The 17,282-nt window shown below is 42.7% G+C and overlaps 1 protein-coding gene across 5 annotated transcripts in view; it reads left to right on the forward strand.

Moving 5' to 3' along the window:
* Positions 1-17,282, forward strand: part of Rbm33 (RNA binding motif protein 33) — a 111,477-nt gene that overhangs the window by 80,075 nt on the left and 14,120 nt on the right. For all 5 annotated transcript variants that reach the window (XM_028864195.2, XM_028864196.2, XM_028864197.2 and 2 more), the window contains one exon: positions 1,725-2,387. In XM_028864195.2, the coding sequence (XP_028720028.1) occupies positions 1,725-2,387 (663 nt within the window). The remainder of the gene's footprint in view (positions 1-1,724; positions 2,388-17,282) is intronic.

Below are 17,282 nucleotides of genomic sequence, written 5' to 3' on the forward strand. Positions count from 1 at the left end.
ACACACACACCCCAAATAATAAAAAAATGGTTCTTTGCCAAAAATTTGATAGTACCTTTGGTTTATATAGCTAGCTTAGAACTTGTATATATGTTCAGTTTGGTTCACATACAAATTTCTTACATAATAACAGTGACTAAATAACACAAGGAGAGGAACAATCAGCCGTGTTTATTCATTTCGTTTTAGACTTACCATGAATTCTCCTGTAAATTTACCACATGCAGAAAAAATTTCAAAGTAAAATAAAAAGTTGACAGGTTGCAGTGGGATAGATTGAACGTCTTAATTTGTTTTAGTTTAGTTTTTTGTATACAGTAAGTGGAACCAGGCTTATATTTTTTTCTTTTAGAGAAATACATATATTTTTCTTAGCTAAAGGTGGCTAAATGATTTGGATTCATTTAGTTGGTATTGGTTCAGAAAGGAATAAATCTCAAGTATTTTTATTTTTATCTATATCTTTGAACCGACTTTAACCCCCCCCCCCCCCCTTTTTTTTTTTTGGTTTTTCGAGACAGGGTTTCTCTGTGTAGCTTTGTACCTTTCCTGGGACTCACTTGGTAGCCCAGGCTGGCCTCGAACTCACAGAGATCCGCCTGCCTCTGCCTCCCGAGTGCTGGGATTAAAGGCGTGAGTCACCACCGCCCGGCAACCCTTTCTTGACTGGTTGGGAAACAAATGCTGACAAATTACACCTGTGTTAGGAAATGATGCATCTGGATCCTGCTACTGCATTCTTTGCTGTTGAATTGCAGGGTTTCTTACTCAGGCCTGCTGAGTAAGAGTCTCTCACTCACCTACCTTTAGTTTTTATTTGAAATGTACCCAAGACTTTGACCTTAGACAATAAGCAGGTCAGCCCATGCCAAGAAGTCCATGGGGTGGGTACCCACTCAACTCTCCAGCTCTGTGCTTGTCTTACATTTCTAATTCTTGAGATTTATGCAAGATAGGCAAGATTTGTAATTAGGTGAATTCCAGATAGATTGAATCTTATTCTTCTGTAAAGACTATGGATAGGTGATTTTAAAGAACATTATTTTTAAGTTACAAGCTTTCTTCATTGGATTCTTTAGTAAAAAATTTACTGGACTTTTGAAAGGAATTCTCTGGATAGACTTTTAGTGTAGTTTGGGTCTGGGATATTCAGGGCATCCACTGACCATTAATATTCCAATACTGCGATTGGCAGCATTTTGATTCTGAGGAGGGTGTGGGAGTTCAAGGTCAGAAAGATTGACTTGTGCTGTTCATTATAACCAATTATTCTGTGACAAATGAGTTTGAGATCAGGCTGAAAATTCTGTACGAAAAATCAATAGTTGTAATCAGGGCCTTTCAGGTCATTTACACCCCACCTTTTGTTGGTATGTCAGGGAAGAGCCAGATAAAAACCCCTCTGACAGCAGGGACTCGTGGCTGTTGCCATTCCCATTCAAAATATATTTTGATATCTTAAATGAATAGTTTAATTGGTTTCAAACTTGTAAATGAGTGGAAATTTACATTATTTCATTTTTAATATTCTGATAAGATTTTTTTCCAAATTAGGTTTAGCTGTATAATTTTCCTCCTTCCCTAGAGGAAAGAGTTATACTTCTTGTTAAGCAGATTTTCATATGCCTTCTTTCAAATACTGAATTGAAAGGTTTAGGGGAAATTGATTGTTTAAAGTGGCCACCCTGCACTGTAAAGTGAGGTGAACTGTGTTTCCATTTTAGTTCCCTGATGAAGATGAAGAGACAAGGTTATATCGACTAAAGATAGAGGAACAGAAGCGTCTGAGAGAAGAAATCCTCAAGCAGAAGGAGTTACGAAGGCAACAGCAGGCTGGTGCCAGGAAGAAGGAGTTACTGGAAAGACTTGCGCAGCAGCAGCAGCAACAGCAACAGCAGCAGCAACAGCAGCAACAGCAGCAGCAACAGCAGATCTATGGCCCACAGACCCCTGTCGAGCAAGAGGAGCTGGCAGCTACACCATCACCCACAAATGGTAACCCACTGTTGCCCTTTCCAGGGGCACAGTGCCGGCAGAATGTGAAAACCAGACTTCTTGTTAAAAACCAAGATGTTACCATTGCTAATGTTCAACCCAAGGCAGTAAACTTTGTCCCGCCTGGTGCTAACATGCAGCATCAAGGGCAGCATGTGAGACCACTGAAGCATCTGAGACAGCTGCCACACAAAGTCCTCCAGGTCAAGCCTATGGACATGGAGGAGCCCCCCAACTCCCCACAGGCAGCCAGAGTGACGTCCCTCCAGGGCCGGCCTCAGGACACCAAGCCAGGGGTGAAGAGGACTGTCATGCACAGGGCCAACAGTGGAGGTGGTGGAGATGGGCCACATGTCAGCTCCAAGGTCAGGGTGATTAAGTTGTCTGGAGGGGTAAGTTGATACATTTTATACATTCTTTGTAAATTTGTCTGCCTTAGAGGGTTTTAGTTTCCACAAAAGAATTGAACCTGGCCTCTGGTAGAGTCATATAGATTAGCTAAACCTTAAGGTTGGTAAGAGGATTGTCATTCAAAATCTGCTTCTGTCCGGACCTGTATTGTCTCAACTATCTTGAGTCTAGTGATTGACCATGGTGACATCCTGCAGCTATACTTTTCTCAGTTTTTAGCTTCTTTTGTAAATAACAGTGTAATCAATTTCTCATAATCCAACAAATGTGAACTTCAAGTTTGTTGTAGAAGTAAACTTTCCTGTACACATGATCATTGTTTATAGCTGTGGAGTCAATGAGCATGTGTGGTCAGGGGAATGGACCCACTTTCAAGCAGCATGGACTGTTGAACCTGTTCTCAAGACCCTTTTCTCTGTTGTGTTTTAAAGAGAAGTTCTACTTTGAAAGCATGTCATCTTACCATGTCATTTTACAAGTGGAGCACTCCTTTATGATGATTCTCAGTGAGACACAGGAAGTGCAGTTTACACTGTAGTCAGGATAAGTTCAGCACTCTAGAATAGCAAGTTCTTGCACCCAGTCTTCATGAAGAGGTGCTGGATACTTGCTTTCTTCTAGTTGTATGAGCTTTGTAACAGTGCATAATTCATATCTGTTGCCTTAATTACAATGAATTCTAAAGCAAATGCCATTGTCCATATGTTTGCTGTGCTTTGTGGCAGTGATACCTGTTATATGTATTTACATTGTAAATTGGGGAAATGGGAACCCTGTGAGCACGAGAATAAACCAATATAGTGATTGACTAAAGACACAAAATGTGTACACCAGAAAGGAAAAACACCTCAAACTTCACCCGTGGAGGAAAGCAGTGCCCTGAGGAATGCCATGTGGCTTGCTTGTCAGTTAGCTGAGTGCTTGGAGACAGAAAACAGAATTTCTTCCGTGTGGTAGAAGGACACTTATAGAATAATATCGAGTAAAATTACATATGTAGAATACTCAGTGAGCATCTATAATTCTATTTTATCTGATTGTTTTCCACATGTTTTTCTGATTCAGATGCTGATCAGCAGATGAGCTATCACATTTAACATACACAGCTACTGTGTTCAGTGGCACAGTAAATGCTTATGTGTTTGTACAATGGCTTCTTAGCTTTGGGCGTTATTTAATACTTGAGGTGTTAGTCTGTCTAATTGAGTTAAAAGCTCAAGAGAAGATGGCCACTGGTAGAAATAGAACTTTCCCCACTGGTGGGAAGAGCTGTGTAGACCCTCTGCATCTTGAAGGTTGGCAGTAGAGGTTAAGTATCTACCCACAAAGAGCAGCATTTAAAGTAGAAAATGTACTTCTTTTCAAAGAAAAACTGTATTTACTTAAAATTATCTGTCTGCTCAGATGTAAAACAAAAACCAAAAAAAACCCAAATCATATTTAATATGAAATTTGATATATGATCTTACTCTAATCATGCTGCCTAATTTTACAACAAATTAAAAAAAAATAGTCTTTGGAAATTTCCACTTACTAGCCACCAGCCAAGTGCTTTGGAACAGATTCTAACCTGTCTTTTTGACTCTTTTGGTTTTTCGAGGCAGGGTTTCTCTGTGTAGCTTTGTGCCTTTCTTGATCTCGTTCTGTAGACCAGGCTGGCCTCGAACTCACAAAGATCCTCCTGGCTCTGCCTCCCAAGTGCTGGGATTAAAGGCGTGCGCCACCACCGCCCAGCTTGTCTTTTTGCCTCTTAAGTACTAACAAACACCTCTAATAGTGTAGATGGGGTTTTCCTGTCCTGACTGCCGTTTCCAAATAACTGACTCAGGCTGAATATGAATTATAAATGCTTGGCTGGTTGCTCAGGCTTGTTACTAGCTAACTCTTGTGTTTGTGTTTTTTTTTTTTTCCCCCCGCCTGAGACAGGGTTTCTCTGTGTAGCTTTGGAGCCTGTCCTGGATTTCACACTGTAAACCAGGCTGTCCTTGAACTCACAGAGATCCACCTGGCTCTGCCTCCCGAGTGCTGGGATTAAAGGCTTGTGCCACTACCACCCGGCATACTAGCTGACTCTTACACTTAAATTACTCCATATTTCTTATCTATGCTTTGCCATGTGGCTTGGTATCTCAGTACAGCATGCCCATCTTGTTCTCTCTGCCTCTGCTGGGGACTCCTGACTCCGCCCTTCTTCATCCCAGCATCCTTAGTTTGGGTACCCTGCCTATACTTCCTGCCTGGCTCTCGGCCAATCAGCTTTTTATTAAATCAGTCCAAGTGACAAATATTCACACAGTGTACAGAAGGAGTATTCCACAGCACAGCAGATCTTCTAATTCTGTGTTGTCTAACCTGATGAATCTCTGATGGGGTTCGCTTTTATCTTGGGTAAATAGTGTTTTTCTAATGCCATAAGCACGTGCACGCGCGCGCGCACACACACACACACACATACACAGGCTAGGAACCATTTTTAAAAGAACACATAATTGTGAGTTAGTTGGAAAAACGTGCCTAATTAGGATAGTACAAAAAGTAAGCAGCCACGTTTCCCAGCATCAAGTGTGGTCACATTTATTTGACTTTTATCATTGTCCTTAGTTGCTACTAGGTATCAGTCACAGTTGTCTTCTTTTCTACACTGGCATTATCCTATGGCTCAGGCCTATGCTTGTGCCCTCCTGCTAAGAATCTTGTTACGAGTCTGCACAGAGCCAGGTAGTTGGGCTACCTGGGAATATGGGGAGGACAAGCTTGTGATATGGCATCTGTTGTAGTTAGGGTTTCTATTGCTGTGAAGAGACACCGTGACCATGGTAACACCTATAAAGGGAAACATTTAATTGTGGTGGCTTGCTTACTGCTCAGGTTTAGTCCATTATCCTCATGGTGGGAAGCAAGGCAGAATTCAGGAAGACTGGTGCTAGAAAAGGAGCTGAGAGTTCTTATATCTTATGACTAACAGGAAACAGGAAGTGGTCTGAAACACAGGGTGTGACAGTGACACTTCCTCCAACAAGGCCATACCTTCTCCAACAAAGCACCACTTTCTTTAGGGTCCATTTTCTTTCAAGCCACCACAGCATCTCTGTGGAATGTTGGCTGTATGTTTTAGTTTTCCAGTTCACTGTTTGAATTATGACATTTCATTGTTGGTTGAATTCCATTTTGATAGGAGCTATTGACTTCTAATAGGGTAAAAGTATAATATATAACTTAGGAGACCCTAAGTATATTCCTTTTTGATTCCTTTTTTGTTGTTGTTGTTTAAGATGGTTTCTTACTGTTGCCCAGGGTGGCCCCAAACTTGTTATTCTTTTGCCTCTGCCTCCTTCATTCTTGGATTACAGACATGCACCACATATCCTGTTGGAAAGATATATCTATATCTCTACATGCATACTATATATGTGTATGTATATTTCAGTATATATATATATATTTCATGGTTTGAGATTAATATAATTATATAATTTCCCCCTTCCATTTGCTCCTTCCAAACTCTCCCCTGTAGTACCCCCAACTTGCTGTCTTTCAAATTTATGGCCTCTTTCTTTAGTTCAGTGTTTCTCTACCTTCCTAATGCTGTGGGCCTTTAGTGCAGTTCCTAGTGTTGTGGTGACCATGCCCCCCCCAACATTATTTTGTTGCTACTTCATAACCATAATTTTATGGATCATAATGTCTCTGTGTTTTCTTTTAGTCTTAGGCAACTCCTATGAAAAGGTCTTTTGGCTCCCACCAAGGAGTCGGGACACACAGGTTGAGAACCACTGCTTTAGTTTTTGTGTATATTCTTAAATAACTGCAATCTGCTCAGCCTGTATAATGTTACTTGTATTTTTAGGGTTGACCATTGGAAAAAATTATATTATAGGGCAGAAGTGAGCACAGGCTTCCTTCAAGCTACCTCCTTTACTACTGTCTAACCCAGAATTTACATAACTAAATCTAAGGTGTCCAGTAGTCTCTTCCTTCTGGTTATTCTCTAGCCAGGATATGGGCTCCCTGAGCAGCTGGGCTGAAGAACTTGTCTCTGTGCTTGGCTATAGCCAGCTGTTCTTGTACCTCATTCCAACTGGGAATGTCTCAACTTCCTTGGGCTTCTGTGAGTGACTTATCACCTGTGAGGCTTCTGTGAATCACAGTAGGTGTCTGTTGTCTTCCATAGCTCATTTAAAAATCAAATCATTGATCTTCACATGTTTTATTTTGTCTTTTGAGACAGTCTCGTGTATCCCTGAACTTGCTATGTAGTTTGAATTCCTGATGTTCTTGCTTGGACCACCAGATGTTAGAATTAAAGGGGGATGCCACCATACCTGGCTTTCTTCTTTTTTTTTTTTTAAAAATGGATTTTGTGAAAGATGGAGAGCCCACGTCTAAGATAGTAGGTTTTAGGTTTGACTTTTCTTTAATTGTGTTACTTTTAAGGCCTGTCTTCATTCATCTTAAGATAATTTCTAGTTGTTATACATTGGTCATCTTTATTGAAACTATTTGGGTCCTCTTTATTAGAACTATTGCATTGTGGTGGCAGGAAACAGTGCTAAAGATTTCATAAGAATGATTTCTTGATACTATTTCTTGTGTAGTTTTGATGTCTGGATCACTGTTTAGTTATTTCTGGAGGAAGATGGTGCATTTTGTACAGGGCTTGTCGTTGGCAATGTATCTGGCATTGGCTGCTCTCAAACTCATTTTCATAGCACACAGAGCTTGACGCGCTCCTTCTTTGGGGTCACAGGCTAACTTTCTTGTGTGGCCATGTGACACATAAAGCTTTCCAGCTTTGGGTGCAGAAAACCCATATTTGGGTAGTTGTCCATCTTGGCTGCTTCTGAGACACTAAACAATCTTTTTCCCCCTCTGAATCTCAATTTCCTACCTATAAATGGGCTGAATCCAGTTGCTGGGAAGAGTTCTAGATGAGAACTGCTGGCAGATGGAGGTGTTCTTGAGGCCCTGAAGAGGTCTGTGCTTCCTCCTGGCATTTGCAATGGCTACTGTTTGTCCAGGGTTGAACATGTGCCACAGCTCATGAGACAGGTAGAGTTGCATTCCCATTTCACAGGGAAGCAAACTGAGTCTCAGGGATGTCATGTGACCCACCTGGTGACACACAACAAAGCAACAGGGCCAGACATCTAGCCGGGTTTAATTCTGAGTCTTGGCCTATTTAATAATAAAAGCTAAGGTAGAAGATATAAAAAGTTTATTTACTGTGAACTACTGGAGTCATCAATCATTCTCTCTGATTAACCACAGAAACAAATAATTAAAACAAGTATGTGCCTGGGAAAAAGTCCTGTAGCCTCGTCTGGCTCGTGGGAGATAGCATCCAGTTCACCTCTGAGTGACCTTGGTGACTTGGGTTGATTGAGCTCCTTTGCCAAACAGTAAAAGGAGGGCATGGTCTACTTCCGGGATCTTGGAAGAGAATGAAGTGCGTTCCTTAGGACATGGTCATTGCTCAGGAAACGTCACAACACCGTCCTTTGGTTGAAGAAAGAAAGAACAGTTTAGTGTCAAGAAGCAGGCAGATTTTATCCTGACCCAGGTTATAAGAATTTTAGAAATTTGGCAGCAAGTGAAGTAAACAGTTGTTGGTTTTGTGGGCACACAGAGGTGTGGGAGAAATGCAGGACCCCCAGCAGGAAAGCTAGCTGTTTGGCTGTGGTTCTTTTGTATTTATGTTTAAAGGATGTCAGAAACTGCTTTTGGAAGGTCCTAGTTTATCTGTGGACGCTTGCTTTGGAAAGTTGGGTGAATTTGTCCATCTCTTTCCTCAATCCTTGTTTGTCATCACTAGCCTCCTTTAGAGAGGCATTACATGGGTCCCTCTCTCTGTGGGCCATTGGATGAACTTTGTTTTGTTACATCTTCCATGAAAGAGAAGTTCTGAGGTCTTGCCCCTTTACCACATTCACCAAGTACTTATATCATACTGCATATGCTCCCGCACTCCACCCTGTCTCTCTGTCTTTTAATGTCCGTTCATCATCAATCACTTTCTCCTCCTCAGATGGTTTAGGAGAAGGTTGGAGGCCCAGTGTGTTGACTTAGGCCAGAGACACTAGAGACTGCAGCTGTGTGCTGTAGTACATCAGTCTGACCTGGGTTCTCACCCAGAGTCATGCGTTTGGTTTCTGAAGCAGTCCCTTGACCCTTGTGTTCCTTGTCCTTGACATTTAAAGAGCAAAGCCAGTGATTTTGTGGCCTGTGCTGTAATTTACATTTATCTTTTGCTTCCTCCTTATAAGCTTCAGGTTGTATTTGGCAGGCTGCCCACAGAAGGTAACCTGTCTTTGGTGTGACTGCAGAAGACTTGTGCTTTATTGCTGAGCTTAGCTTTGATGACTTGGGTGAGATAATGTTTACCAGGTCTTTCCTTCGGCTGGCCTCCCCCACTGTGTCTGTAAGTTACAGTTGGGAAGGAGCTCTGTGTGAGTGCTCCATTTCTCACACTTGCTGCTCCCCACCAGCCAGCATTGATGTGGCCAATTCCAGCAGCATTATGTGTCTCTCAGCTGTCACAGTCTCACAGTGGCTGCTTTGTCTTTACCTTCATTTACTTGTTCACTTACCTAACATTAGTTTAGGGGTGTGGCGTTTTGATTTTTCAATGAACTGTTAATGGGTAAAGATAATGCTAGCAATCCAGAGTGCTTAAAGGGCAGAGGAATTCATTAGAGAAAGAAAACTCACTATACAGAACAGAGGAATTATTTCAGGGTCCTGGAAGGCTGAGGCACAGTCCCATGCTGCTTTTTCTCTTGGTCTGTCTCCAGCATGCAAAACCATGTGGGAGCGAAGAGCACGCCATAAGTGCATCCCAAGTCTTAAGGGTCCCCAGTGGCCACACCCCAGGGGCATGTACTTCAAGGTCATAGGCAGGTGTAACGGTTACCTGCTACCTCACTAGGGGCGGTGCTTCCAGGTCATAGCTAGAACAGCTACCCACTATAAACTGTCACTACTGTTATTTACTTTGATGCTAGGTCTGGCCCTGATTCACCAGAGAGAGCCTCTTTCTGCAGACTTCTGTGTCCATTGAGAACTTTCCATTCTTTAAATGTATGCTTACTTCCTGTACTCGAGCTTGTTTGATGTGTCTTGGCCTTTTTCTGTGTGATTTTGGGGTGGGTCCTATCTTTATAGGGCTTCAGCTCCTTGGAGCACAAGTGTCAGAGGCTGCTGTGATCATCAGCTTCCGATTGCTGCGATAAGGTGAGGTAATTGGTTTGAAAGAGGAAAATGTTTACATTGTCTCACCAGGTGAGAGGTTTTTGTCCACAGTTTCTAAGCTTCACCTCTTCAAGGTTATTTGACACAGTACATCATGGCAGAAAAGGCCTGCTTGTCTCCTAGCAGCTGGACAGAGAGGCAGACAGAAAGGAGCAGAGGTCCCTAAAATCTCTTAGACTGTTGCATTGACTTTTCCTGGGGAGGCATGAAAAAATATTTGTTTCATGGATCCCAGTGGCAGACCAAAGTAGCTTTCCAACAGAGTCCAGCTTGGTGAACCAGTGAATTTACAGAGCACAGAGGAAGGATAACTTACAAGGATGTGAGTGACCCCCAAATGGTTGTATCACTGCTAAGTCCCACTATGTCATAGACAGTGACCTTATGGAATATGCATCATGGAGTCCCATTTTCAGTGAACCTTCCATGTTTTGTTCTCTAGCATCTCCCCAAATCACTTGCAACTGCAGGAGAACAGGAATGATTCATGACAAGAATCCCAGATGAGCCTCTTGTGACTCTCTCCTCCATTACCATTGTGTTGACCTAGTTACCACTGTGTTGTTTTGCTTTTAGTGGCCCTAACTACTGGGCCACAGTATTCTCTACTCCTAAGATAGCTTCATATTATACTTGGAAGGAAAAGTGCTATATAACTGGGGCACTTTCCAGTGACCTGTCACCTTACAGGAACACCACAGATTGGGAACTAAGCATTCCTTTAGCCATGGCCTTTGGAGGACATTTAAGATCGCAGTCTTCAGTGGTTAGTACATCATTGCCCTTAATACATATCTGGGCTTTCCTCTGGGAGCTGCAAAGAGAACAGTCATCAAGGCACTGCTGCACCTGCTGGGTTTTACTAAGGGTGCATATTTCTTGAAAGATTATTTGCAGGCAATATATAGCTATGCATGTTTTGGTTATTACATTTTGTTATAGTTATTTGGTAGTCAGAAGAGAAATTGAATATATTCGAGGGTTTTTGTTTATTTGGTTTTTCGAGACAGGGTTTTTGTGTGTAGCCCTGGCTGTCCTAGAACTCACTCTGTAAACCAGACTGGGCTGGAATTCAGAGATCTGCCTGGCTCTGCCTCCCAAGTGTTGGGATTAAAGGCACACACCACCATCGTCTAGCATATTTAAAGTGAGTCCCTTCTGTACCTCAGGGGGCTGGCCAAGACATGCCCTTGTGGTACTAGCCAGGACACTTGATGGGAGGGAGGCTATCTGGGGTTTGCCTTTCATGGCAAGGTCTCTGAATTTTGGTGTTCGTGTGTATTGGTGAGGCCTCTGGCTTCCCCAGTTACTCAGGGAGGACGGACATGGTATTGGTGTCAGCAGTGAGGTCTGATCAGAGTCTGCAGAGCAGCTGTAGTCTCAGTTGTCACAACAGATGTGATATGAACTAGGGCACTAGACATGAGTGGTATTTGAGCTTCCTACAGAAGCAGGCCTGCCTTTGTGGAGCTTTACTGTGGACTGAACACTCTGGACTCTGTGTATATTGTCAGGGACAGCAGAAGTGAAGTGGGATAGAACCATAGCAGGGAACCTGAAGCAATGGCTTCTGAGGGGAGAAGAAAGCAGTGTAAAGGTATGTGTGTGGGGAGGGGGCAGTTTGTGTAACAGTGGCGGTTCCCAGCTGAAGGAAGGGCCTTCACTAGGTTGAGTTTGGAGATGGGCCATGCATAGGCTCTTTGGGTCTTAATTTATAGAGCAGCGGGAGCCACTTGAAAGTTCTGGTGAGCTGATATTCTCACTTTGTTTTGCTGGCTTAAGAGGAAAAAAACCTAGAAAACTATGAAACTGGCAGTTTCATTCATTCATTCATTCATTCATTCATTCATTCATCTCTATTTATTTATTTTTTACAGATTTAGGGTTGAGTTCTGTCTTAAAGTTAATACACAGACGGACATAAGACATAATTAATCACCTGAGTGTTAGGACTGAGATGAACAGAGACATTCGTTTTATCCCTCCAATCTTCTGTCACTTTGGGAAGTACCAGTCTGACAGAAAGTTGAACACATATCCTTAGTCACAGGCTCATGTCGAATTTGCCACATCCCCTTCTTGTTCTCTGGAGGTGCCATGTCTCAACCCTCTGACTCCATTGCTCAGAACTTCTGCTGTTCTGGGACCCTGCCAATGCTTCTGCATGTGCTCTGTCCTGCCTGCTACCCAGAGCTTCCCATGCCTTGGAGCTCTAGCTCCAGCTGCTGGTCCCTCCTCCTCCTCGAGCGGCTTTCTTCATTCTGTTCCATGTTTGTCCCTAGAACCTAGGACAGTTTCAAGGGTGTCTTAGGGTTTCTGTCACTGCAACGAAACATGACCCAAAAAAAAGCACATTGGGGAGGAAGAGGTTTATTTGGTTTACACTTCAGCATTGCTGTTCATCACTGAAGGAAGTCAGGACAGGAACTCAAATAGGGCAGGATTCCAGAGGCAGGAGCTGATGCAGAGACCATGGAGGGGAGCTGCTTACTGCATTGCTTCCCATATTAGCTCAGCCCATGTTTTTATAGAACCCAGGACCAGCAGCCCAGGGATGGCACCACCCACCATGGGCTGGGCCTTCCCCTATTGATCACTAAATGAGAAAATGTCTTAAAGTTGGATCTCAAGGGGGCTTTCCTCAACTGAGACTCTTCTCTGAGGACTCTAGCTTGTGTCACGTTGACACACAAAACCAGCCAATACTGAGGGTATTAAAAATACTTAAGAAACTTAAATATGAAGCTGAAGACATCTGCATAGTTGAGTTTCTTGTTTCAAAGCAGAAGTGGAGTGGGTGTAGTATCTCTCTAGAATGTCTGAGAATGAGCAGGGCAGTTGTTCCTTAGCTTTGTTGGTAATACCAGGAAGTGAGCAAAACAGGAGCAGCCCCAGGATAACATTGATCTTTACTGTTAATCCTTTCCCCCACCTTCTGCTTTTTCCCCCAAATCCCTTTTTCATTTGGTTTGCAGAACAGGATTGTGTTGTAAGGTTTATTTGCTGCTTTTGAACTTTAAAAATGCTCACAATTATTTATTCTGGTGATAAGGTGTGCTACTGTTTATGTGTGAAGATCAGAAGACTTGTGGGAGTTGGCTCTTTCCATCTTGTGGTTCCCAGGCTTAGGATTTAGGTAGTCAGGCTTGGCATCAAACACCCTACCCACTGAACCATCTTGTCGGCCTGCTGTTTTGAACTTTGAAGTGGTAGGTCTGTCACACTTGCTAGTTTGACATTGTTATTCAGTGGACACAGCTCTGCCCTACCTGGTTCTGGCAGAAGCTACCTTTGTAGTGCATAGGTCACTCAGGTGGAGGGAGGTCCAGGTCCAGGTAGAACTCACTGAGACAGTGGTCTTTGCAGGTATAAAGGACAGGACCATGGATAGAGTTCTGGGGAGATTGTTGTTGACATGGGTGGGACAGTGGGTAACAGTTTTGTATTAGGAAGGCACCTGCAGGGACAGAGCTGCCTGGTGGAGGCCTCTGAAGCCTCACCTCTGAGTTGGAAAAGCCAGTTCACAGCTCCACTGCCTAGGAAGCTTCCGTATTGGAGAGGGCCCAGAGCCTTCTTCTGGTACATTTCCATCTTCACCTGGTAGATTTGTTCATCTGCCCTGGACCTTGTTGTTTCTCCTCAGAGGCTCAAGGCTTTGGTGGTAGTTTTTGTTTTGTTTTGTTTTGTTTTGTTTTCCTTTAAAGACAAACTAATTCTTCTCTTTAAAGATTTCTTCATACATAACTAGTCTCAGAATGGAAGACTATTACACAGGTAAGCACTTATAAATAACTGACACATTCTCATATGGTAAAGTGGAACACATTCACTCCCTCATGAAGTGGTGAAGCCCAGTAGTTAGGTCTGGCTACTCAAGTGGCTTTAGCCTTTTAGATTTGGTTTGTAGTTGCTCTCTGGACCCATATTCCAGATTTCTGTCCCCAGTCTGCTTGCTTGCTGGTGTGTAAGCATGCCTGATGACAGAAAAGAACACTGTAAATATAAGGTGTTCTCACACCCTACACAGCACCCGGTGCCAGGGTTAGGGCTGGCCTGTTTCTGGCCTGTCTGTCCTATAGCCCAGCAGTCTACAGAAAGAAAATAGAGTTCTGTACATATTTGTACTTGGCAACTTCACCTAGCTTGCATATCATTTATTGTGCTGATCCTGAGCAAGCCTCCCAGAGATTGCTGGGATAGGCTTGTATTGTTGTCCTTAATAGAAACCTGTGCAGCAAGGGCTGTGGCTGCATCATCATCTACATTGCTGGTGACAGTGAAGTGTGGCCTTATCAGAAGGAGAATTCATAAGAGGCTGCCCTGGGACACCACGCCACTGTCCTTCTGTGTGTCCTGACAATGTTATCTGTCCTTTCAGTGCCGAGTATCAAATGTCTGTCATGAGTACAGAAATTAATTTAATGTCACCTGAAGACATGCAATTAATCTTTTAGAGGTTTTCATAATACCTTTACAGAAAGAGTTGCCAGTTTGGCGGATTTGGATTTTGGGGTTTAGAAGAAGATAAGGAAAATTAATTTTTCATCAGGGTTAATACAAGCTAGCAGGGCCACAAAGGCTGAGGAAAATGATTGGGGAATTTGTCAAGTGTTGTCACTCCAGAATAATGCTGCTTAACGCCTGATAGGTATAATCAAGGGCTGAGGTTCTATGGAGAGGGATTAATCAATTTGCCTGCTAGTGAATGCAACTCAGCGATACCACTTCTTCATGGGCTTTAAAGAATGAAAATAAGATTTGATCTGTCAAATTGCAAGAAGCCCTGACAGTATCAGTGGGCATTTTTATCTGTACATTTAAACCATTTGTTATAAATAAATTTGTCCTGCTAATGTTCATGGCCACAAACCTCGGTTGTTGTTTTTTTTTTTTTTTTTTTTTTTGTAAGATTAAGCTGATAAAAAGTATTTCCTGGGCTTACTTAATTCAGATAGGTATTTTAAAAACCAAACACTAGTCTAAAGAGACATTTTTATTGTACTCCTTAAAGGGCAATCGTTTTAGAGCAATTCTACAGTATGTTTCTACATGGGGTTAAGATGGGCACAACTTCTTGCTCCTCATCTGCTTTAGAGAAACTACTGTGCCAGAAGTTACAGCATGCCCCATGCTGCTTGGGGAGACTGCTCTTCTTGCAGGCTTGCTTTTACATGGGAATGCAATCTGCTAACCACTCCAGGATACTGGTTTGCTTACATCTCACCAACAGATTTCTGAGATGCCTAATTTGAAGCAGCAATATTTTAAACCTTGTGTAACTTTGGACTAATAATTACAGGTCTGTTTTCAGTGCTAGAACTGGGTGTACAGGTCACAGCAAGCTTATGGATATAGGGCTGATTTAGTTTGGCTTGACACTCACCATGTTTATGTGCATTACTGTGGATATAAAAATGTATTCCTGGCAATGGCCTGTTAGCATGCCTAGTGGCCATTTTCTAAAGTTAATCCAGAGTAAAAAAAAAAAAAAAAAACTCCCTAGAATTAGCTTTTCATTGTAGAAATATAGTATTTGTTCTCTCAATTGGAAAAAAAGTGTTTGTTTCTTTTCAAAAGGAAATAACTCGTTTGTTTATATTTAAGCCTTGAGTGCTTAGAATGAGTTTCATAAAAAGTTAAAGCACAGCATTATGATAGCTTAATTAAAACAATCTAGTTGAGATCAAACTATGTGATCTTAGCAGTGGGAAGGCTGACACAGGAGGATCACCACAGGTTCCAGGCCAGCCTGAGCCACAAAAAGAGATGTCACAAGCAGTGAGGTGGAACTACATGAGGCTTGGTCACCTCTGGGTGGTGCTTTGGTGGTGTGCATGTGTGGCCAAAGGCTTCTGTCCTATGTGCAAAACAAAGATTTTACTATCCAGCTTATGGGAAGGGCTGAAAGAAAACTTGCCACAGACCCTGGCACGTTCCTGGTCACAGTCACAGGTTGAAGGATAGGTAGAAAGTGTGGAGTGGTGTGCAGTGCTCTTGATGGTTAAGACCCTGCCGTGCCTCAAACTTAGGTGGTACTCACAGTTGGAGAGGGCACACAAGCTTGTCCAGAATTAACCTTCCACTCAGTGGGAGCTTGTGGAAAGCTTGCAGACTCCTTATAGGACCATGATCCTCAGAAAGTCTGACTGTTGCCCTCTGCCTGTCAAGAGCCCTGAGAAGCTTTTGTCCGTAGGGTTAGGAGATGCGTCCAGGCAGGAAAGGCCTGTTCTAAGTGCTTCTATTTTTCAAAATATTTAAAAAGTGACTGGGTTATCTCCTTTTGTACATACTGAAGAATTTCCATGGTAAAATGTTTGAAATGACCTGCCTGCCCCTACTAGGGGGAAAGAGTAGACTGTTGTAAGGCCAGTGCCCCTCAGGCTGGGGTCTAGCTGTCCACAGCTAGATCATGTTATGGTACACTAGTTATTTAAGAGTTGAATTATACTTAGCCATCATGTGAGATGCCTTTTCTGCCTTGCTAGAGTGAATCAGCTAACATCTTGATGAAAGTGTTTTTGGTTTGTTTGTTTTTTATGTGTATGTTTCTGAGGGATGTTCTTTAGTTGGTGCCTTTTCTTTTTGATATTGGTGGCTTTGTGGTCAGCTTAGAGAATGAGACAGAACATGGGCCTCCCACCCTTTTACTTTAGCTCTGTGGTAAAAATCCCCTGGGAGGAGATTGGAGTCTTTCTTTGTGAGAAACGTCTCTTCGTTAATTCTGTGTCCTTGCTCCTTAGAGCTCTAGTCAGTTTGGGTTTTGTATGATGGGCCCACTTTATTGATTAATGTGGTGACATAGTATTCATACATCCCTTTCACAGCTTTGGGGGTCCATTGTTATGGTCCCTCTTTGTTTTCTAATTTGGAGCATTTGTGCTCTGCCCATTCTTCTTCTTCAGGATGGCTAAAGGATTGTGGTGTTTGTTCTTAGACTAGCCTGTGGGACTGATGGAGAAGAGGCTTCTCTGTCTCCACTCTTGAGTGTGGTCTTCATTGTCTCCTTGCTTTGTTTGGAAGTGGGGCTGGTTCCTCTTAAGATCTCAATTTGATGTTAGGTCTTTTCCCCTCCTATTTGCTTTAAATGTTTTCTCTTCTTTTTAATCATTAGTTCTTAATATGACTTTCTTAGTGCTGGACAGGTACTGCATAGCTTAGCACAGCCCTTCAGGTCATATTTCTCCCCTAGCCTGAAGGCACCTGAAAGGGCCTGGACTCTGTGGCTCTTTCAGTCTTCAGACAGGGCTACAGCCCCAGAAACTTGTGGGTCCATGGGTCGATCCAGTTCTGTACAGTGTATACATACTCAGTCCTGGCAAGCAGTATTCAGTCACCTGTTTTTTCACTGTGTGTGTGCTGATATATTGTGTACCCTATTTAACTTTGCCTGAAGTTCAGACAAAGGAACAAGCAACCTCTTACCTCTAGGACTCCTCAGCCTGAAAAGCCTCAACCAAAAAGTCTTTAGTTCCTGTCTCCTCATGCCTTATATATCTTTCTCCACCCTCACTTCCTTCTTAGTGCTGGGATTAAAGGCATGTGACTTCCCAAGCAATGGCATGAGATTTCAAGTGCTGGGATTAAAGGCATGTGACTCCCAAGTATTGGGATTAAAAGTGTGTGCCACC

The sequence above is a fragment of the Peromyscus leucopus genome, chromosome 3, assembly GCF_004664715.2.
Source record: "Peromyscus leucopus breed LL Stock chromosome 3, UCI_PerLeu_2.1, whole genome shotgun sequence".
Lineage (NCBI taxonomy): Eukaryota > Metazoa > Chordata > Mammalia > Rodentia > Cricetidae > Peromyscus > Peromyscus leucopus.